Raw genomic sequence first — 23031 nt, 5'->3', positions numbered from 1 at the left:
GGTTCCAAGTGACCTTCATGACCACTTGCACGGTTCGTGAGGTCCACAACGGGCCATGGAGTTGCTCGTGGTGTTTGAGGAAGTGGCTATGAATTTTGGTCACCAAATTTTTGTGATTGTGGTGAGGACCACGACTCTTGGTCCCTTTCGTGAAGGGTGGGGCAGTAGCTAATGGCTAGGGGCAGCCTTGGTCTCTTTTCCTTGGTTTATCCCCTCCGCCACGCCACTTGCCTCATGGCCTTGACCCATATACCCCATTTTAACCCCAAAATGTTTTACTAAAGGTTCTAGGAGTCATTTTACAAGTTTTAATCATTGTTTAGGTTGTAGTTTAACCTATCATTTTCTAGATTATTACAAAGAGTTTCTTTACTAACATCAAATTTGACTCTTATATAAGGAGTTACAAAGGAAAGAGTATTCCCAAGATAAAACATAACATAAAAACTAAGTTAAATAAACGTAATACCAGTGACCATATTAGGATAATCTTTCTAATCCTAACGAGCCTGAAGAGCATATTACCTATTTTAGTGCTGACCGCCACCTATACTGGATGGGTAACCCTGCTGAGTGGAGCGAACTGTTGGTGTTGATGAATCTTTGTACCAAGATCTGCCATTATTACCTCTTTACCTTGTTTAGAAAAAGGATAATCTCTCAATGTGTGACAAATCTGAGAACACCCAAAGCATCATTTCTTTCAAGCAAACCACTCGCTCTTATGGTTCTTACTACACTTAGGAAAAGTAGGATAGGTCCTTGTACAGGAAACAATCTTCTGAGACTCTGAGCCTGTCTGTACCTTTCTTATCCAGTCAAAACCTAGAGGGTGGATCCCTAAATGATAAAGTGCTAGGACTTAAGACTTTTGTTGAACTTGCGAGCAATTTCAACCACACAATTTCTGTTGAGAATACTCATAGTTGCATGCCCTATCCTTTTTATTCTCTTAGATTATTCCCTAATATTATTTCCCTCAACCTACTTAACATGAGTAATGAGCCTATAGATGTACATATTTACTAGCAACGTAGCATTTCTACACTCTATTTTCACTAAGTCGAATACCCCATACAGAAACTTATTTATTTGAGCCCTGTAATCCGCAACCATGTTAGGAGAAAATCTGTAGAGTTGGGTGAAGTAGAGTCTATTAGTAAAGAGTGTGGTGAATTAAAATTCTCTTAGTCAAGTACTTGTGATCGTTAGTCGACTCAACTGCAAGTTAGTATAAACATAAACAACAATATTAATTTGCAGTAAGTTATTGATACAAAGAGTTTTACACTCGTTCGATTCACCAATGTGATTCCTAGTCCAGTCCCCTTGGGTTTCAAGGGTTTTCCTTAAGAGATTTCAGAAGATCTTCGTGTTACAAAAATTTGAAACTTGATCCTGTCTGATATGCAAATCAAAATTTTATCTTGACACGACCTCTACTTGGATACCTACACTCAGATTCTTTATTTAATTTCTTTCCAATTGTATCATTCACGTGTTTACAACGCTTTATGAAAGATAACATAAAGTTGTTTGCTAAGCTCAAGTGAAGTTGCGTACTATACACTAAAGTCTGGGTCAACTTATATAGATGACACTTTGTACTTTTTAAGGAAACAACCCAAGGGATTTATCTCAATTAAGGATGATTGAGGGAGTTCTTGATTAAGGATATTTAGATGTTCTGAGTCCATGTGCTAAATCGCTTCTTCTGCTCTTCTTTGTTGGATTGATCTTTTCCTTGTATAATTAACAGACTTCTTATTTTGTGTCTTGATTTATGGTTCTTCCCTTTCTTGATGACTCGATTCTATTCTCTGATCTCGTTGGCTGATTTCCTTGATTTCATTTTGTCAATCGCAATATCTATTGATTGATTTTTTTACTAGATCTTGAACAAATGTGAGAATATTCTTATTCATTAGATTTAGTCTTTCCTTTCAAACACTTCTATGATGACCAAGCAGATATTTCTTTCCTTCCTCTAATTCCTTATAATGAGGCTTTCCTTCCCAACTCTTATATGATAATCAAGCAAATATTTCTTTCTTTCTTGAAGTCATTTGCGCAAACCATTTTCTTTTTTTGATTTTATGACCTACAAAAATTGATATCAACATGTTAAATATTTATTTTCGAAATCTACTAACTCTAAGGAGTCAACAATCTCCCCCTTTTTGATAATGACAAGTGTGAACGCAATTTTAATAATTGTATGGAAATTCAATTTTACTTCGTTGATAGTTTATGTAGCTCTTCTTGTCTAGCTCAGCAATGTACAAATTTAGTAGTGCACGTATCTCCCCCCGTCTTAGCTCCCCATATCTCAGAGAAGAATATAGAGGGAATATTTTCTCCCCTTTTGTCATAATAAAAAAGAATATAGAAATGCAAACTATATATAAGCAAAAGCAGCAGATAACAGAGGAGTCTAAAGGACAGTTTGACCAATAACAACAGTCCAAAAGAGAAAGGGATAGAACCCTATTGAAATATAATGTAAGATAAAGATTTAAATGAAATGCCATGATCAGTGCAAGTGAGTTAAGGACCACCCCAAAAGTACTTAAGGGAATTGATCACTTTTTCACAATAGGTGTTGTAACAACGTTCCAAATTCCAAGAAAATGAAACACCCAAGAATCATATGACCTAAGCTAGATCCCTATATGAGGTATAACAACTTATAAAGGGTTAAAATGTAGTTTCTAGACATAACCTTATTCAATTAACTTAGTTTGGTAATTTTAAAAGTGAAGCATCAGGAAGGGACCATAACACTCGTAAACTAGTCTAGTTGAACTAGGGTGTGGAGGGGTCTTGTTGGTTGAGTTTTGGAGCATAGTATGAAGGAGGATTTTAGTATTGAGGGTTCCTATACATAGATAGTTACGTTTAGGGTAAAATAGTCTGGGTACCACTCCCAATACCTCCCTAAGGTTCCTTGAGAAGGACCCAAACTTTTGCAAAAAACTGTCAAATAGCAGCCATTGATAGAGCACATTGACGGACCTTCAATGCATTGACGGTGGCGTCAATGGATTCCATTAATATGCACTTAGAATTATGGATCTCATCTCCATATTAAACCCTTAGTCACCATTGATGGACTTCCATGATGAGACCGTCAATCCATTGATGGTTCGTCAATGGTCACTTGCAATCTGCCAGGAGTTCCGGCCAAATGAGGGGTGAATTGGTAAATTCATCTCACATTCCAAATAAGTAATGGATGGTTATTTTTAGTGTTTTTAGGTATTTTAAGTATATTAAAGAAATTAAGTTTCCATTTGGACTCCATGCTTTAAAACTAAACCTTCCCTCTAAAAAGTTATCTCAAGATCACCATAGAAGAAGAAGAGAAGAAGGAGGCCTTATCTAGGTCAGTTTCACCAAGGCTTCAAGAAAATTTTAAGGCAATGATCAAAGGCATGTGAATCTCATTCATCCATTGAGCCTCCATAGCTTCCCTCAATTGTAAATCTAAAATACCTTAATCTAGCTAGGGTTGTGATTACATTGTTGACAACCTTGATTGTGATTCCAAATTGGTGGATAACATGAAATCATGTTTGAATTATGTTTACATCATAATTATATGGTGTTTCATGTGAAATCTTGATTAACCCCAATTTATGTTGATGAATGCGATCATTGTGTGTTAGACCATAAGAGGCAAGATTAAAGGTTCTAGATTGATATTATTAATTCAAATATCTTTATTACTAATTGATCATAGTTAGGATCATCTAAATATTGAAAAAACTAGGCATAATTCAATAATAAGGATATTGACTTGTAAAGTTAGAATTGCATATATGATCAAGTATGACTAGAATTACCCTCTAATGATCAAGGTTATTGAATAGCTTGTAATTTAGACATGGATCATGATAGAATGAAGCTTATCTTGAAAATAGTGCTTGTATGCATTATTGTTAGGGATTTCGGGGTAAAGTCAATATGAGGAGATCTTGATTAAATATTTTCTTCCTCTTATACACTTAGACATTAACAAGCTAGGAGAATCATGTTCTTTCACATAGGTGGATTCTAGGTTGACCTAAGAACCTAAAATGTATCGAAGTATGATAGACCAGAATAACTTGAAGTTGTATTTTATGATCACTTCGTGTGTAGTTTATTTGGTAAGATGAGACCAAGATATAATAGCTTGAAGTTTAGTTTTATGCCTCTTTCATGGAATAGCTTGAGATAGTGAATCTAATGGAATCTTAAGATAGTAAATTTCATGGTAGCTTGAGATGGTGAATCTCATGGAAGCTTGAGGTGGTAAATCTCATGGTAGTTTGAGATAGTGAATCTCATAGAAGCTTGAGATGCTAAATCTCATGGTAGCTTGAGATAGTGAATCGCATGGTAGCTTGAGATGGTAAATCTCATGGTAGCTTGAGATAGTGAATCTCATGGAAGCTTGAGATGGTAAATGTCATGGAAGATTGAGATAGTGAATTTCATGGTAGTTTGAGATAGTGAATCCTTTGGAAGCTTGGGGATGGTAATTACCATAGTAGTTTGGGACTGAGACTTGTGAATCTCCTAAGGATATCACGAAGTGGTATGACTAGAATGCCTTCATGATAGCTTGTTAGGCTAAAACCATTTCATGGTAGCGTTAGGAAAGATGAGCTATACTTTCCGAATGGTACTTGACTTGAATGGAAGGTGCATTTCATAGAATAGCTTGATATATGATTCTTAAGGTAGCTTAGGGTTGAGAATTAATAATCCCCCATGGATAGATTGCATCTTGATGAGTGGGTGCATGGTGGCTAGGTTGGCATACTTGTAACCTTCCTATGATGGCTTGGATTGCATGATAATGATGTTTTCCATGGTACTTAGGTGTAGTATAATAGTATGTTATTCTTTGATAAGCTAATATGAAAGACAGTTAGAATTGACTAAGATACCTTAAATGAGTACTTAGTATGAATGTTCGAATGGGATGTCATTCATACATGGTACAAGTATGACTTTAAGCTACTTATGAAATGTCCTCTTATGAAGTATGTCTATCTTGGGTAATGGATATAGTTGTCATCCATGTTAAGATTGAATTTGATGATATTTCCTTGTCAAATATGAAAGTAGGTCAATAGTGACATTTTAAATGGTAACACATGAATAGGATGACTACAAGATTTTGTTAGTGTGTGTGGTAGAACGGGATGCCCCACATGCACTGCACAAGTGTGCCTTGAGGTGATCTAGGGGTACAATGATCTTATATCATAAAAACCTAGGTATCAAGTATGAAGGTGGGCTATGACCAAGGATGACCAAAGAGAGGTACTTATCTTAGGTATTAGAAGAGGATGCTACCCTTGGCCTTGCACATGTATACTTAGAGGTGGATTGAGAAGTAGTTCACTTGAGTATGAAGAACTAATGGTTGAAGTATAAACTTATGTATGCCTTGTGATGATTTGTTATGATATGATGATTATGTTATGATTATATTATTATCTCTTATGCTTATGCCTTAAGTTGACTAACCATTTTAGATGCTCTTATGATGTTGTGTTAGCTTTCATACTTAGTACTTTTGTAATAACGCATATTGCCTACATTCTAACCAAATGTAGTGATGGAGTTTTGAGTTGCTTGGAGGGTATAGTTTCAAGGACTTTCAAGCAGTGAAGAAGTGGTGAGTCCTCATAGCTTCGAGGACAAGACTTTATGTTCCTTTTATGTCTTTCATTATGTTTTTAGACTTTACATGGGCTGCATTCCAAGATTTTTATTCATGTCATTCATAAATTGTTTGAGACAATTATGTTTGAAAGACTTCCACTTTTACAAAATACTTTTTGAGTTAAGTTTAAAAGAAAGTTTTAAATTCTTTCATATATTCCATGATTTTATGTAAGGAATGATAAGGTATAATATAAGATCTCTTCGAGATCAAATACGCTATGTTACGACTAGGGGGTGCTGTCGGTTCATGACAGAAAGACTGAAGTATGAGGTCTAAATTTTAACAGCGAGCTCATTGTTTTAGGAGTTGACTCCCCTTTTAAGAGGGTGAACTTGTTTGATCAAGTGATTAATAGTGGAGATACCTTCCTGCTTGATCCCTATCATGGCAATACGTAACTTACCAATATCAGTGATAGTGTCCTTCTGTAGACGGAATACCTTTAACATAGCATCGTGGAGGGTCTCTAGGTTCTGTTCTACGGTTAAGAGTCGAGTTTTGACTTCATTATTGTCCTGCAATAGAAGAGTAGAGGAATCCACACAGATTTTCAAGGTCTTGGGAGTTTCAGCCTGAGCTTTAACTGAGTCCTTTTTGACTCACTTATCACCAATCTGCACATACCCCATACTAGAAAAAAGTGCGAGAATCATAAGTGGCATTTATAAGAGATGGATTAAACATAAAGAGATCCAATAGACTATGCACAATAATCCTCGAGATGATCCAGCCATAGGGTAGACTTGCAAAGGAATTCGAGTGTTCAGCACTTCCCTAGATATATGCCTTGAACCATTTTTCCCAATTGATGCGGTGTTTTTTGAGCAAGCAGTAGAGAACAAACACATCTTGAGTAGAGATATTACTCAAGGATCCCTTCCTGGGAGTAAGAGTTGTCTCCATGATGTGTGCGAGAATATGATTCTCTAAATATAACGACAAAGGTCGAAAGTAAGAAATATTGGAGTTGGGTTCAGGCATGATCTCTTTGCACCCTCCAAAGAAATTTCAAGGTCATCAGGACAGGTTTAGTTCAAGTACAAAATCACCTCAGAGAATTTAGTGCCAAACACATCCTCAAATAGCTTTTCATCAATGATAATGTCATTTCTCAGAATTAACGTCTCTAACTCAGTTAACTGAGATAAGCAAACTTGATTTCATTCCAAAATGCCCGAATTAACTATTTCGAAGATCAATAAAATAAGAGGTTTTATCATTATAGAACACGGCCCACTCTCAAGTGATATGCAAAAATTCACGTAAAAGAGTCAAACGGCTTCATCAAAAAGCTCAAGGCCACACAAAGTGAAAATAGAGACAATTTCTGAATTTCAGCTAGGAGCGTACTGGACAGTGAGAGTCCTTTAGTAGACTAAATTTGACAACATGGCCTGGAACAATGGGATGATTTTTGAAGTTATCAAACATGTGCTTTTGTTTGATACCCAAAAATTGTTGCATGTCCGCATGAGAGAGAGCTCCCATCACCAGGATATGAGGCTTCTTTAAAGCTTTTTGTTGAGATGTAGATGGTCACTTAATTGATGACACGAACGGCGTATCCATGGATCATGTGGAGGGATCCAAAGAGAGAGAGATGATGTCCACTTCGAAAGATCTCGAAGCGGTAGAAGATTTCTGTGAGGTCATAGAGCGAGTTTTTGTCATGGATTATTGAAGAAGAATAAGATAATGTGAATGAATAAATAGAAAATGAAAACAAGAGGAGATGAGAGAGAGTAGATTGAAGTGGAGAAGTCAGAAAGGAAAGGATTTTGACAAGAGGTAATGGGAAACCAAAGAGGGCGGCGGATCATAATTACAAATCACCAAAAACGAGAAAAACATTCAATGCATAAGGAAAATAAAATGAACACAAAAAGTAAAATTAAGATAACATGGAAGATTAATTAAAGCATATAATACCAAGAAAATTTCTAAGTACACAAAATCTTTCATCAAGAAGCGGTTTACTAAAGATATCAGCTAATTGATTTTCAAAGTCTACAAATACTAGAATCATTTCCAAAAAAATCACGAATAAAATGATGTTTAATGTCAATATGTGTAGCCCTAGAATGATGCACATTATATTTAGAGAGACTGATAGCACTAGTATTATCAAAGAAAATCTGGACAGCTTCATAGGAAAGATCATAATCAAGTAATTGATACATCATCCAAAAAAATTGAGTATCACAATATCCAATAGCTAAATATTCAGATTTTGTGGTGGATAAAGCAACTGAAGATTGTTTCTTGATGTGTCATGAAACCAGAGAATGTCCTAAAATTTGGTATGTCCCACTAGCATTTTTTTATTTATTTTTGTAACATGCAAAGTCAGTAGTGGAATAACCAATTAAATCAATATGAGTAGAATAAGGATACCATAGTCCCAAATCGGTGGTCCCGATAAGGTAGCAAATAATTCCTTTTACTGTTGTGAGATGTGATTCCTTGGAGCAGCTTGAAATTAAGCACACTTGCATACACTGTACATTATATTTGGTCGACTAGTAGTGAAATATAATAGGGAGAAGATCATTCCTCTATACATTTTTTCATCCACACATATTCCATGTGGAAGGACTCATTGGGGAACCAAGGGCTTTGCCCTATTCGAATCCCAACTTCTTAATTAACTCCTATACATACTTCGTTTAACTAATGAAATTTCCATTAGTTACTGCTCGATTTGAAGTCTGAGAAAAAATGTGAGTTCTCCTATAAGGCTCATTATGAATTCTTCTTTCATCAGATTTGCAAAATTCTCACAAAAGAAATATTAAAACTTCCAAAAAATAATATCATCCACACAAATTTGAACTATAAGAATGTATATACCATATCTTTGAATGAAGAAAGTAGTATCAATTTTCTCCCTTTGGAAATTGGTTTGAATAAATAAATACTTAAGGTGAATCATTATTCAAAAATCTTAAATTTTAAGGGCATAATGGTCATTTCACGTATTAATTAAAATAAATCATATTGTTATTACGTTAATTAAATTCTATTTTGACTAAGTCTTGAATTTAGTCTCCTAATCCTAATAACTCTCTCTCCCTCACGTTTCGCAACTCTCTCTCACGTTCTCAACCTCTCTCTCTCTCTCACGTTATTCTGTCAAACACAACAAAAACCAAAAAATACTTTAAGAGTTCTTCACACTTGAAGAACTCAAAAGAATTTTTAAGTAAAAGAAAAAGTAATCAAAACGTCAAGGCTAATAGAGGTTCGGCGAGTGGGGTGTACGTTGAAGTGAATTGGGCGTAGTTTTGAGGAGTTTCCGGACAGCATCTTCACACTTGAACAACATCAAAAGGTATGGGTTTCTTTCCTCTTGGTCCCTTTCCAAAGAGACCCCTTAGGGTTCACGTTATTCATCCGAAACTAGGATTGTTTTCCCTTTTCATGTTCCCTGTCACTAGCTCCCAATGATCTTAGGTTGGTATGTTTGCTGGTAGAGTTTAGGGACACTGTGTGTATGGTGAAGATCTTGTTTCGAGCATGTGTTCATGATTATGTGCCTATGTTTTTGTGTCTTTTAAAAATATGAATGTAAACATGAAAGTACGTTTTCTAGGTTGTTACTATGACTTTGGAGTATCCGTTTTAGCAAGCTGACAACATGGAATCACTTGTGTTTTATTTGTAAGTAGATGTTCCTAGACGTGATACTCACATGGTTGAAATACTATCAACTCTATCTAAAAAAATCACCAAATAATTCCTCTAACTTGTCTTAAGAACCTTAACGAATGTCTAAGAAACAAATGCTACAATAACCCGTAAAGTGATGCACAAAATCGTGGAGTAAATTTCAAGAATCTGGAGATAAGCTGTAGATAAATTCTTGAAATTTTGAATGTCAAAAAAAGAACAAATAGGTGAGGTCTGCAGGGATCAAACCCAAGACCTCACAAAAGCATACCTTAAGAAATAAATTAAAAAGGAATGTGCTAAGTGGGGCTCGAACTAGGGCTGGGGCGCCAGTGAAATTCGCCAGAAAAAAATGAAAAATAAATAAAGGAGCTAAGGGTAATCGAACCCCTAGGTTTCTGCTCTTCGCGGGGGAGGAAAAGAAAGGGGAAAATAAATTGGGGCTTGGGGGAATTGAACTCTCGACCTATGGGGACGATAAGGAACAAAATTCAGTAATAACGTAAATGAGAGGCGTGGGATTCGAAACCACGACCTCCCAGTACATGCGAAGGGAGTAAAAGGAAAAAAATGTGAGGCGTGGGGATCGAACCCACAACCTCAGTGCTGAAGGGAGAGGCGAAATAACAAGGAAATAAAGTGAGGCTATGGGGATTCGATCCAACAACCTCACTTCCACTCGCCCATTTAAATAAAATGAAGATAGAGGGGCTAGATGGTTCGAACCCACAACCTCACATCCTCCTCGGCGAAATTAAAAATAATAATAATAATAATAAGGGGAGGCTGCGGGGGTTCGAACCCATAACCTCCCTATTGTAGCGAATTTACTCTAGAAATCAAAGGGGTTGTGGGGGCTCGAACCCCCAACCCTTCGGTTAACTAAGAGTAAAATCAAAAATGAATATTTAATCCTTTCATGTAAATGTTGAGATTTAATTTAGAATTCTAATTAAAATAGAAAATTATTCTTTCCATGGAAATATTGAGATTTAATTTAGAATTCTAACTAAAATAGAAAATTATTCTTTCCATGGAAATATTGAGATTTAATTTAGAGTTCTAATTAAAATAGAAAATTAATCCTTTCATGAAATGTTGAGATTTAATTTAGAGTTCTAATTAAAATAGAAAATTATTCCTTTCACGCAAATGTTGAGATTTAATTTAGAGTTCTAATTAAAATAGAAAAATTAATCCTTTCAAGTAAATGTTGAGATTTAATTTAGAGTTCTTAATAAAAATAGAAAATTAATCCTTCCATGTAAATGTTAGAGATTTAATATAGAGTTTTAATGTTATAAATATTAGAAATAAAATCAATGAAAAATATAAATGATATTTAAATGATTCAAGATTTGGGTTCCCGTGCCCAAATTGCCGTGTTGATAAATAAGTCATACGTGAGTAAAATATCCAAGAGTAATGCCATCTACTTAGATCAAAAATCAAAATCTTGGCATATATACAAGATACGTAGGTCTTGTACTACATAATCTTTGAAAAGTAAGAATCACTTAGCGAACTATGAATGAAGCCCCATGGCTTGTATGATAGACACATAAGTCTAACATAACGTTTGAAAGTGAGTGAACCTATGATGTACGTAATGAAATGATGAACCTTAGGAGGGTTAAGTACGAGTGTAAGATACACTAAATGACCAAGTGCATTGGCATATTATGAGATGAACTATGAAATGATGAAATGAACATTTATGTAATAAGAGGTGAGTAACTATAAAAGGCAAGGGTGCTAATAATGAAGAATGTGGTGACAACATGATATGAGGCTAATGTATATGATGAAAGCAATCTCAAATGAGCCTAAATAAATATTACCAATACGTACTCACCAATGAGAGTGTAAAATAATGAAGAGATTAGAATCTATGAACACTCTAATGAAAGTATTGAGTTCAACACACTTAATACTAATGATGAGATGAGAAATCATCTAATGAGCTATGATGTCCTCATACTAGAAACCAGCTTCCATGATGTATGAGTTGAATGTAAGGAAACTTTATACTGAGCACCGATAGGCTAGATATGAGCGGTGATGCCTTCTTTCGAGAAGGGCGGAGGTTCACGTAACTCTCATGAGATGAGACTGTCCGGCTTGCCGGGTATGGTTCTCAACACATCTCCGAGTCTTTGAATCTATACTTCCAATATAGGGATCTGGCGGGGTTAAACTCCATATACGCTAGCATGTTATTGAGTCACTTTGGCCGGTGATTCCACCTCTTTTCAGTGTGGGAGAGAAATTGGATTTCATGATGCTCACATGATCTATGTCGGTTAAATTTAAAGTTCCCAATGAATATGAAGCATATTAAGAAATGAATGATATCGAAGATGTTAGGATAGGATAATGAAGAGGTGATCTAGACTCAGGTAATGACATTAGGTTATTCCTTATCATTGCACAGAAAACCCGCTGAATGTCTTAAACTACATCCTAGGTATAACCAGTGTTCACACTGGCCTATGAATGAAATGAAATGAGGTACGTATAATCGGATGAAGCAGACTCTGTGTTTGCTAATGAAGACTCCCTAGTTGAGGTCCCATATGTTGAGCCCTCATTTTGGAAAGTCTTAATGTCAAGTCCATGATTCCAAGATCTCATGGCATATGAATGAATGATATGAAAGAAACTATGTATTATATGTCATGTTCTATGATATGTGCTATATGAAGATAATATGTGTTGTGTGCAATACGATAATTTATAATGATGCATGTTACTCTCATGGCATGACCTTCCTAACTCAATTTGGAAAGTTCACTAACTTTCCTAATCTCAATTTGGCAAGTCTACTGACTTGACTTCCAAAAATCATGTCGTTAGGAAAGAGTTTTCTTTTCTCATGCATATCCTTAGTGTGCTTGCATATACCCATACTTAGTACAAGTGTATACTAACCCTATACATCTTACTATTTTAGGTGCAGGCACAGGTGGGCGATAGAGACACAGGTTCATTGTTGTAGCTATCCGGATGTCAGCATTCATTCGGAGTTTGGTAGGTCCTCATGTTTTCAAGGATGCTACTGTTTTACATTCTAGCGTAGTTTTAGAGTTGAGCTAGTGGAGCATGTTCCACTAGCGTTTCTTTCCTGTTTTGGTTCAAACTTTGTATTGGTGGTATTTTGGACATTATACAATTAATACTTAATGAATTATTTCTTTCAGGTTCTTATATCTTTAATTTTAGATGGTTGATGATAAACGATTATGAAATGTTAAGAAAGTATGTTTAAAGAATCAAAAGTTTCAAATTTTCCACTAAAAATTAACCTATGTAAAGTAAGGATGACGTACGTAGGCTTATTTGCGACCTCTGAGAGGTCAACGACGCCGGTCTCAACTGGGGTTTAAATTCCAGTGTGACATTTCATACTAAGACTTTGGAGTTTGTTTTAGTTCATAAAGAGATCTGGACAGTTTATAAACTAAATCAAGACAAGATGGATTCTCAAAACCAGGGGTTTGTTTGACAAAAACTTCTTTCCATTTAGGAAAGAACTTTTCACATCCATTTGAAATCATTTAAAATGCTTGAAATAAGCATGAGCAAGAATTATTAGTATGGATTCTAACTTTTCCACGGGTGCAAAGGTTTCATCATAATCAACACCTTCTTCTTGTGAGGAGCCTTGAGCAACTAACCTTGCTTTATTTCGAGGAACTTTTCCATTTTCATCCTGTTTGTTTCAGGATACACACTTTGTTTCGATAACTGAGCAAGTTTTTGGTCTTTCTATGAGAGTTCATACCTGAGTTTTCCAAACCATGACTTGTCTTCCATATCTTTATTTATTCTTTTGGATTTCATTTGAGATATCGTGCAACAGAAGCTTGTTTTTGAGAGAAGATCGCGTCTGAATTTTGTCATCAGGTGTCTTGAGAAAAAAAGTCTCAGGATAACTAGTATTGTGTCTCCATTCTCTTGAAATATTTGTTTTGTAACCTGGAGTAGTCGACTCTGCCCGCTGCAATATTTGAATCTTCAGCATACCCCTCTGAGTTGACATTTGCATTATTGTCAATTATTTTGATAAGGGTGATTTAATCATCACCACCTTCGACTTCCTACATTCTTAGGTTAGTGTAATCAAATACCACATGTACTGATTCCTCAACACTTCAGGTTCTCTTTTAAAAAATACAAAACACTCTACTGATAGGAGCATAGCCTAAGAAAATACCTTTGTCACTCCTTGTATCAAACTTACCAAGATTATTCTTACCATTATTGTGGATGAAGCACTTGCATCCGAAGGGATGAAAGTAACTTATGTTTGGTTTCTTGCCTCTCCATAATTCATTGGGAGTCTTATATAGGATTGGTCTGATTAGTCACTTGTTAAGAATGTGACACAAAGTGCTTACAACTTCTGCCCAAAAATGATAAAGTAAGATTCTATCCAAAAACATTGTTTTTGTCGTATCTTGTAATGAGATTTTTCCGTTCAACTACTCCATTTTGTTGAGGGGATATGGGTGAAGAGAAGTTATAAGTGAATCCGTTTTGAGCACAAAATTATTCAAAAGATTTATTTTCAAATTTACCACCATGGTCACTATGTATAGTTGTGATGAAGTATCCTGCTTCTCTTTGAACGTTTCTACAAAAAGCTTTGAAGTTAGCAAAAGCTTCATTTTTATGAGTTAAGAACATTACGCATGTTAATCTAAAGAAATTATCAAAAATTAAGAAAGCACATGAATTACCTCGAATGTTGGCAGTTCGAGTGGGGCCAAAAATATCCATATGAAAAAGTTGTACGGGCTTAGAAGTACTTACAATATCTTTGCCTTTGAATGATGAACGAGCCTGATTTCCCATTCGACATGCGTCACAGATGTGCTCTTTTTCAAACTTTAGTTTTGGCAATCCAATCACTAGTTTGATTCTAGACAATATTTAATGAGCTTACATTCTTGGTTCCCAAGCTTTCGATACCATAGTCATGGATTACTTGCGACTGTTGTAAGACATGTGAGAGATGGAAGATCAACATTGTTTAAGATATAAACATTATTTACTCAATCTCCGATAAGTGTCAGCTTTTTCTCATGTTGTTAAATTATCCAGTTGGTTGTATTGAATGTGACTTGAAATCCAGTATCACTAGTTTACTTATGTTGAGTAGATTATGTTTGAGTCCTTCGACTATGTTTACATCGACTAGATCACACGATGAACTGAGTATAATAGTTCTGACTCCGGTAACTTCTCCTTTGGCATTGTCTCCACATCTAACACATCCCCTATCTATTCTTTTTATTGTTTTGATGTTTTCCTTCAATCTGCACATATGTCTGGAGCATCCACACTATCAAGTACCCACATTCCGTTTTTGTAGTTTTCTTGGATTGCTCCTACAAGATAAAAAGATTAGTTTCTTTTATGAACCCAAGTTTTTTTAGGTCCTTGACGGTTAAAAATTTTGGTCTCCAAATCCACTTTCTAGAAGAATATTTTCTACAATTAAAGGACTTATGACCAAAATCACCACAAGTGAAACAAACAATAGTTGTTGATGAATTAGGAGAATAAGGATGATAATTAGATCTATTTGATCTGTTAGAATTATGACTTGGAGAATTTATTCTCTAGAACGTAGTTCTATTTGATTGAACAAAACTATGTCTGGGAGATTTTCTAATATTGTTTAACTGCATTTTTACTTCCTCGAGTTCTTTTATTAGTAAATCAACTTCAATTTGACTTGTTTCAAGAAGAATCTACTAGCCTTTCTTTTCTTAAGCAAGTTTAGTGTATGCATCAATAACTTTCTGTAATTCATCAGTAACCATACCGAAAGATTTTTGTAAGTCATTATAATGTGGACAGTTATAAGATTTTACCTCACTTGTTTCACCTAGTGCCATGAAACACAAATTTTTCATTTCATTATAGTCATCATTGGTTATTTGTCCTTATTCTCACACCCCAATACTATTTAGATCTTCATTTTGTCGTTTGATTCTTCTTCTTCATTTTGATTAATCCAATTTGATGTATCCTAGTTCTCCGTAGTGGTAGAATCTATCATCATTTTCTTTCAAGTTCTTATTCTTAAAATCGTGTTCAGGTCTCCATCTTTTTTGTCTAAGTATTTGTCTTACTCCATGATTTATGAGGGATATTCCCTTGTCTTAATTTTCATCAGCTTCCTCTCCAATTTTGGGTGTCTCAGCAGTGAATAACAGTGTCTTATTTTTGTTATACTTGTTAATATGATTCTTATCATAAGCCATTAAGTTACCTCGAAGCTCATCATATCCGTTTTCAAGAATGGAAGCTTAAGTTTCCCCAAGCCTTGGGAAGACTTCTAACAACTTTACTGACTTGTTACAAGTTTGAAAGATTAACAGACGTCTCATTCTGTGGCTTAATTGGTGGCTCTTCCCTTTCTTGATGACTCAATTTTGTTCTCTGAACTAGTTGGCTGATTTTCTTGATTTTGTTTTTTCAATCACGATATGTATTGATTGAGTTGTTTTTCGGATATTGGACAAATTTGAGAATATTCATAATCTTTAGATTTATGATTTCCTTTCCAACACTTTTGTGATGATCAAGTAGATATTCCTTTCCTTCCATTGATTCTTTATATTGAGGTTTTTCTTTACAACTCTTCTATGATTATCAAGCAAATGTTTCTTTCCTTCTTGAAGTCGTTTGCACGGACCATTTTATTTTTTTGATTTCGTTCACAAAAATTGAGATCAATGTGTTAAATATATATTTTCAAAATCAATTAAATCTAAGGTGTCAACAAAGTCCGTATTGTTGGACCGGCATGCTACATTGTCTTAAGTTCATGAACTTCTGAGATTTTGCCTCCCTCAACTCTCTTGGGAAGAACATGTCCAGAAAAGTGTCACTGAAACACTCCCAAGTAATAGGAGTTGCATCCATAACCCAGTTTAACTTCCACTGAGTGAACCAAATGTGAGGCACATCATTAACCTGGTAAAATGCGAACTCAACCCTATCATTACCAGTTACTTGCATCACCTAAATAACTTCTTGACCTCATCTATGAAGTTTAGGGGATATTTTTCAACTTATGACCCTAAAGACTCATGTGGATTCATCCTAAAAGATCATGAACCTTAGTTGCCACTGATCCACCACTGGTATTTTCAGGAGCTAGAACTTGTTGATTGTTCTAGTTAGTAACACTCTAAGCCAAAAGTTGAATGGTGTTCCGAAACTCTGCATTCGAATCATCCTGATTTCAAACTTGAGGAGATGAGTTAGAATTGCGGACATTCTTTCAGTAATCTCTACGAGGAAGCATGATCAGAAACGCATAACGATGAGTTAAAATGTAGATCATACCCATGCTGAATGCAAATAGCATGAAAAAGAGTTTTCCTAAAACATTTCGTAGCCTCTCTCTCATTAGATATGGTGCACCTCACACCCATGAAAAGTATTCTACTTAGCGTGCCTTTTCAAAGATCTTAGGACACTTAAATCTAATGTTCTAATAGCAAGTTTGTCATGCTTTCCAGCAACCACCAGGACACCGACACAAGACTTAGGTTCACAAGTGACCCCAAGTTAACCCTGCTTGCATATCATAAGCATACTATTGTAACTGAAATGATATAATTATGTGGACGCTTAAAGCATGACATAAGTGAAAATGATGGGGAATACACTTTGTAAATCTTAATATATATATATATATATATATATATATATATATATATATATAAGAGTTTACTAAAAATGAAATATCAAACTCTAAGCTAGACGTTGGGACATGCACCCAGCTAAATCTAGCAAAACCTAAACTAACGTACGAAAGTAAAAAGATAATCATGCAATTCACTAACTAAACGAATCTATACAACTAGGGTTCTGAATTTCATGCAAGAACTTAAGCAACAATATGATAATCTGATTTGGATCATTCTAATAGCTAAAATCCAACAATTTCTAACATTCAAGAAACCCTAGGTCTAGATAATATCAAGAGAATTAAGATTACTATTGAACTAAGAACCTAATGGGTGAAAAAAATCACTAGTGAAATCCCACATACCTTGTGACAAAATTCACGGAGAAATCTTTCAATTTTGGGAGTGAGCTGATGAAAACCTTGTTGCATTTTCTTGAAGGGCTGCTCAACTTTTATCCTTATTTTTCTCTATGTTTTGCTTGATTTTTGTGAATGATTGATTAGGTTAGGTATTAATTTAGTTTATAGGCTAAAATTGACCAAAGCCACATAGTTTAGGGGTTAAATAATGTAGTTTAGGTGTCTGACGCATAGGTTAAAGATTAAAATGACCCTACTTAAAAATATGATATAGCTAACCACGGGCCGTCAAAAAGACCATGGACCATGGAGCCGGTCTTGGTACTTGGTCCACAATCAGCTAGTTAAAGGGACTTCAACCACAAGCCCTACCACGACGCGTGTAAAGGATCAATGACGGTGAGGGTTGACGTAGTTTTTCACTTGGGTTGGTGGTCTGCTGGCTCAGATCTACGGACCCTCTCACGTCCCCTCATCAAGACAATGACCCGTGTGAAGGACCACAAACCATGAAGGTCAACGTGTTTTTTCACTTGGTTTGGAGGTGCGTTGGATCTGGTCTACATACCCTCCCACGACCCGTCATCAAGACCACAGCCTATGGAGGGCTCTGTGGTTTGATGTGAGGGCTTGGGGATTAATACTCTTTACCACAGGCACCAGTACGGCTCGTGATTTGGTCCATGGCCTATGAAGGATCATGTCATCCACATCTGTGAGAGGGTGCTCAAGTCCACGGGCAAATCAACGGCCTTAGACCCTATCATGGTCCGTGAACCCTGTCGTGGTTTAATGGTTCTGGTGATTTGTGTTGTACTTTTCTAGGTTCGATTTCTGAGGTGTTACAATGTTATTGTCTAAGAGGGATATATGTTTCCTACGGGTCTATATTGATGCCAAAGAAGGATATGTGTTGTCTACAGGTCTACGTTAATTTCTAAGAGGGATATGAACTACATATGGGTCTATGTTATTGCCTAAGAGGGATATGTGACATCCTACATGAGAAAGGGGTATATATATTGATTTTGCACCTTCTAGGCTTATGGTGGCCTAGGTAGGTGGTCTTGTTTGTTATTTGTACATGTCAAGCTTATGGGGGCTTGGTTGGGTTGTTGTTTAATTAATTTTTGTATATAAATTCAATAGGAGGTCAAGATGCTAACCTTATTCTTGATTTTCTTGCATGATTACTATTAGTATATTATAATACCTTCTCATTTATTATTTTCCTTTCATACTCGTTACATTGTGTCGTATTGACATACCATTGCCCAGGGCATTGCAGTCATGTGTGAAAATCCTAATAGATGACTCGATAGACTTCTCAGCATTACAGATGACTTCTTGTAGATTGTCTAAACCCTTTCCTCTGGTCTACCAAAGTCTAAAGGTTTGTTGGATTTTTTTGTATATAGTTTTTGGGTAGGTCAGGGCCCTGTCCCGACCAAGCTTTACAACTCTTAGAGCGTTGTAACTAGTGTGTTGGGTTAAATAGCCACGTTATTGTCCATGATGGCCTATTTTTTTGGTTGGCTGAAGTTTGGTGATGGTTTGGTTTATTATCTTAATACATAGAATTTATTAGCTTCTCTATAGAGATCATGGAGGCTTTGACATCCCAAATAGAGTTTACATTGTTCTAGATGTCATGGTGGCCTCAAAGTCCCTAATAGGATTTATGTTCTAGCTGGGTTTTTTCAGGAACTGTGGGAGTAGTTATATCTTTTATAGGGTTGTTGACATTGGTCTTCCCAGTCAAGGGCTCATTTGTAAGACGAGATATACTCAATTAGTTTCTTAGCTATGTGTGGATTCTATGTGCTATTAGCAAACAATTGCGGACCTGAATTTATGGCGTGACAATAGGATTCATCAATGAAACAAACAAAAGGTCGAAGGAAAAGTTTTTTCGATCAATCTTATTACCTCTCTTATACCATGAAAGAAATTTTCAGAAAATTTTTCTCCTTTCTATTGAATCGTCAAACCGTAGATTATATACATCTTATTTGTTGTAAAGATAAATAACAAAAGAAACACTTTGTACACTTGTCCTATTCCTATTAGTCTACTCTAAAGATAGATATATTTGTGTTTGTTATGTACATATGCTTCGCATATGTGCCTTTCTTCTTCTTTCTTCTTTACTTCTCCAACATTTTCAACAAGTGATCCAAGTGAACCATTAGGAAATTCATTAATAGTCATTAAATTGATAATAAATTAAACTGTCTCATTTTTTATATTCTTCTCAATGATTAACTTCTATAAATTAAGTATCTTATTACCCACCATTGGAAGAAATAGTAGAGAAAAAGCTCAAACTTTATGAGGTTATATGCTTATTTTTCTGTGCTACTTTATATTATATGAATATCCATGAAAATGGTAGTATTTTCATGCAACTTTTTACAGCACCACTCTCAACTATCATTAATTTAGAAAATTATATCAATAACTTGGTAGAAGCACATGAACATGAAAAGATAAGGTTTAACTATGAACCATTACCATTAGAGCGGAATATGCTTTTAAAAAAAAGGTATGATATTCATATATGTATCGTTTTGATGATTTGTGCTGCTACTTTTCTAATTATAGACTATTGTTATTCTATTATTCTTTCAAGAATATTTACTACTATGAAAAAGAAAATTCTCCATACTAATTTCTTTATTGTATTTTATTATTTTTTCAGCTTCTTTTATTCTTCTTTTATGTCTGTTTCTCAACGACATCATCTTCCCAAGAATCAAAACAAATCATTCAAGTATTTTATAAGAAAATTAAATGTTTTCTAAATTCATATACAAAGAGAAAACTAGATTTAATTACACATTATTTTGTAATCAATTTTTCCCGGCTGAATTTTTGGGAGTCTCTAATCTCATCTACGGTTGTGCAGGACGGACCGTGGGCCAGGCTACAATCCATCGATGGTCACGTCGGTTGCACCTGCAGATTTTTCTAAAAAACTGATTTTTGGTCTGTTTTGGATACGGGGTGTTACATTATCTCCCCCTTGGGACCATTCGTCCTTGAATGAAGACTAAACTAGTTGGAATAAAGGGAGAGAGTTCCAAACCCTACTACTAAACACTGATAACTGATTTTCTGACTGAATTGAGTTCTGAGAACACGAAAATACGCTTAAAATGCAAGTACAAACTGAGGGAACATGATTCTAAGACTAGATTCATGCATAAATGAATGGAAAACTGAAGAAGAACTATTAAAACAAGGTGTAGTGGAATCGAAAGGAAAGAGGTGAAAATACTTGGCTTTCATGGCTGCTTCTGCTTCCCAAGTAGCTCCCTCTACGGACAGACTCCTCCACAAAACCTTGACTGAAGGGACTTCTTTGTTTCTCAACCTTCTAACCTGACGTTCAAGAATCTCAACTGGTACATCCTCATAAGAAATACTATATTTCACCACCACACTCTCCAATGGCACTATAGAGGTTGGATCACTCACACACTTCTTCAAGAGTGAGATGTGGAAGACCGGATAAACTGCTGCTAATTCTGCTGGCAACTATAACTAAATTCCACTTTGCCATCCCTTTTAAAGATCTTGTAAGGGACTATATCTCTAGTACTTAGCTTCCCTTTCATTCCAAATCTCATCACCCCTTTCAAAAAAACCCAATCATAAACTTGGAACTCTAGTTCTCTTCTCTTTACATCTGCATAAGATTTCTGATGACTTTGGGCTATCTTAAGTCTATCTCTAATAAGTTGCACTCTCTCCATAGCATAGAGGACTGAATCTGGCCCTATCAAAGTTGCTTGACCTACTTCAAACCAACCAACATGAGATCTACATCTATGCCCATACAAAGCCTCATAAGGGGTCATCTGAATGCTGCAATGGTAGTTATTGTTGTAGACAAACTTGATAAGAGAAAGGTGATCATCCCAACTATCCTTGAAATGAATCACACAAGCTCTCAACATATCCTCTAAGGTCTGAATGGTACGCTTTTCCTGCCCATCCGTTTGTGGATGCAATGTTGTACTAAGGTTACCTTGGGTACCAAGACCTTTATGAAATGACTTCCAAAAATGAGAGGTAAACTGAGGACCTCATTCTGAGATAATAAACAAAGGAACCATATGCAAAACTCACAATTTCATAATGTAAAGTTTGGCATAGTCCTCCGCTGAATCTATAGTCTTGACTGCTAAAAAGTGAGAAGACTTAGTCATCCTATCAAATATCACCCAAATTGAGTAATGTTGTCTACGAGTACGAGGTAACCCTGTGATAAAATCCATATTTATCACATCCCACTTCCAAGTAGGAATATCGATCTCTTGAGTCATACCTCCTGGTTTCTGATGTTCTACCTTGACTTGCTGGCAATTGGGGCACTTACTCACAGAGTCTTCTATCCCTCTTCATGCCATTCCACCAATAGACTTCCCGTAGATCGTGATACATCTTAGTGACACCTGGATTAATAGAATACCTGGAGTTATGGGCTTCAGCAAGAATATGCTGCATCAACTCGCCCACATCAGGAAAACACAATCTACCCTGGTAGCGATGTACACCATATCCCCCTTGGGAGAAAACCTCCACTCTCAGATTGTGGACTGCATTATTAAGTTCAAGAAAAATTGGATCACTGTCTTGCTTTTCCTTAACCTCCACTACCGAAGAAGAATTTGTCCCATTCTGAACTGTTACACCATTGTCTGATATGCTCATAAGGCGAACTACTAAGTGAGCAAGCCTGTGAACATCCTTCACTAGCTCTTTCCTTTCTTCCTCAAAATGGGCTACACTACCCATAGATAATATGTTGAGGGCATCTACTACTACATTCGCTTTACCAGGATAATAATGCACACTCATGTCATAATCCTTAAAGAATTCAAGTTATCTTCTCTTGCGAAGATTCAACTCTTTCTGGGTGAACACATACTAAAGGCTCTTATGATCGGTGAACACATCTACATGAACACCATACAAGTAGTGTTTCTATATGGTGAGTACAAACACCACTGCTGCAAGCTCGAGGTCATGAGTTTGATAGTTCTTCTCATTCACCTTAAGTTGTCTAGAGGCATACGCTATAACCTTATTTCGCTGCATCAACACACAACCTAGGCCAACTCTGGATGCATCACAATAGATCACATAACCATATGAACCCTCTAGTAGAGTCAAGACAAGAGTTGTAGTCAATCTAGTTTTCAATTCTGCAAAGTTTTTCTCAAAATCATCTAACCATTGGAACTTGACCATCTTCTGAGTCAACCTAGTCAATGGTGAGGCTATGGATGAAAATCCTTCCACGAACCTTCTATAATAACCCTTTAGACCTAAGAAACTTCTGATATCTATACCAGAGGTAGGTCTGGGCCACTGTTTCACTGCTTCTATCTTTTATGAATCCATCTGGATCCCTTCACTAAATACAATGTTACCAACAAAAGCAATGGATTGCAACCATAACTCATATTTACTAAACTTAGCAATTTATTGGCGATCTATGGGAGTCTACACACTTTGCATGTTCTTCCTCACTCCTAGAGTAAATGAGGATATC

The 23031-nt window shown here is 35.8% G+C and overlaps 1 protein-coding gene across 1 annotated transcript; it reads right to left on the bottom strand.

Annotated features, from left to right (window-relative positions):
- Positions 1–20992: 20992 nt before the first annotated feature.
- On the bottom strand, positions 20993–22334 carry LOC138348936 (uncharacterized). The gene is made up of 2 exons (XM_069298545.1): positions 21857–22334; positions 20993–21516 (listed from the first exon to the last, which is right to left on the bottom strand). The coding sequence occupies exons 1-2, from the start codon at positions 22332–22334 to the stop codon at positions 20993–20995; spliced, it is 1002 nt and encodes a 333-aa protein (XP_069154646.1).
- Between the last annotated feature and the right edge of the window lie 697 nt (positions 22335–23031).

This window comes from Solanum lycopersicum, chromosome 5 (genome assembly GCF_036512215.1).
Source record: "Solanum lycopersicum chromosome 5, SLM_r2.1".
Lineage (NCBI taxonomy): Eukaryota > Viridiplantae > Streptophyta > Magnoliopsida > Solanales > Solanaceae > Solanum > Solanum lycopersicum.
The sequence above is the reverse complement of the archived record's forward strand: the minus strand, read 5'-3'. Positions and strand labels throughout refer to the sequence as shown.

Coding starts and splice junctions, on each gene's coding strand:
- LOC138348936 (XM_069298545.1), bottom strand. CDS start 22,334: ATGAGTGTGCATTATTATCCTGGTAAAGCGAATGTAGTAGTAGATGCC. Junction 21,517..21,856: donor GAAGAGGGATAGAAGACTCT/GTGAGTAAGTGC, acceptor CATTTCATAAAG/GTCTTGGTACCCAAGGTAAC.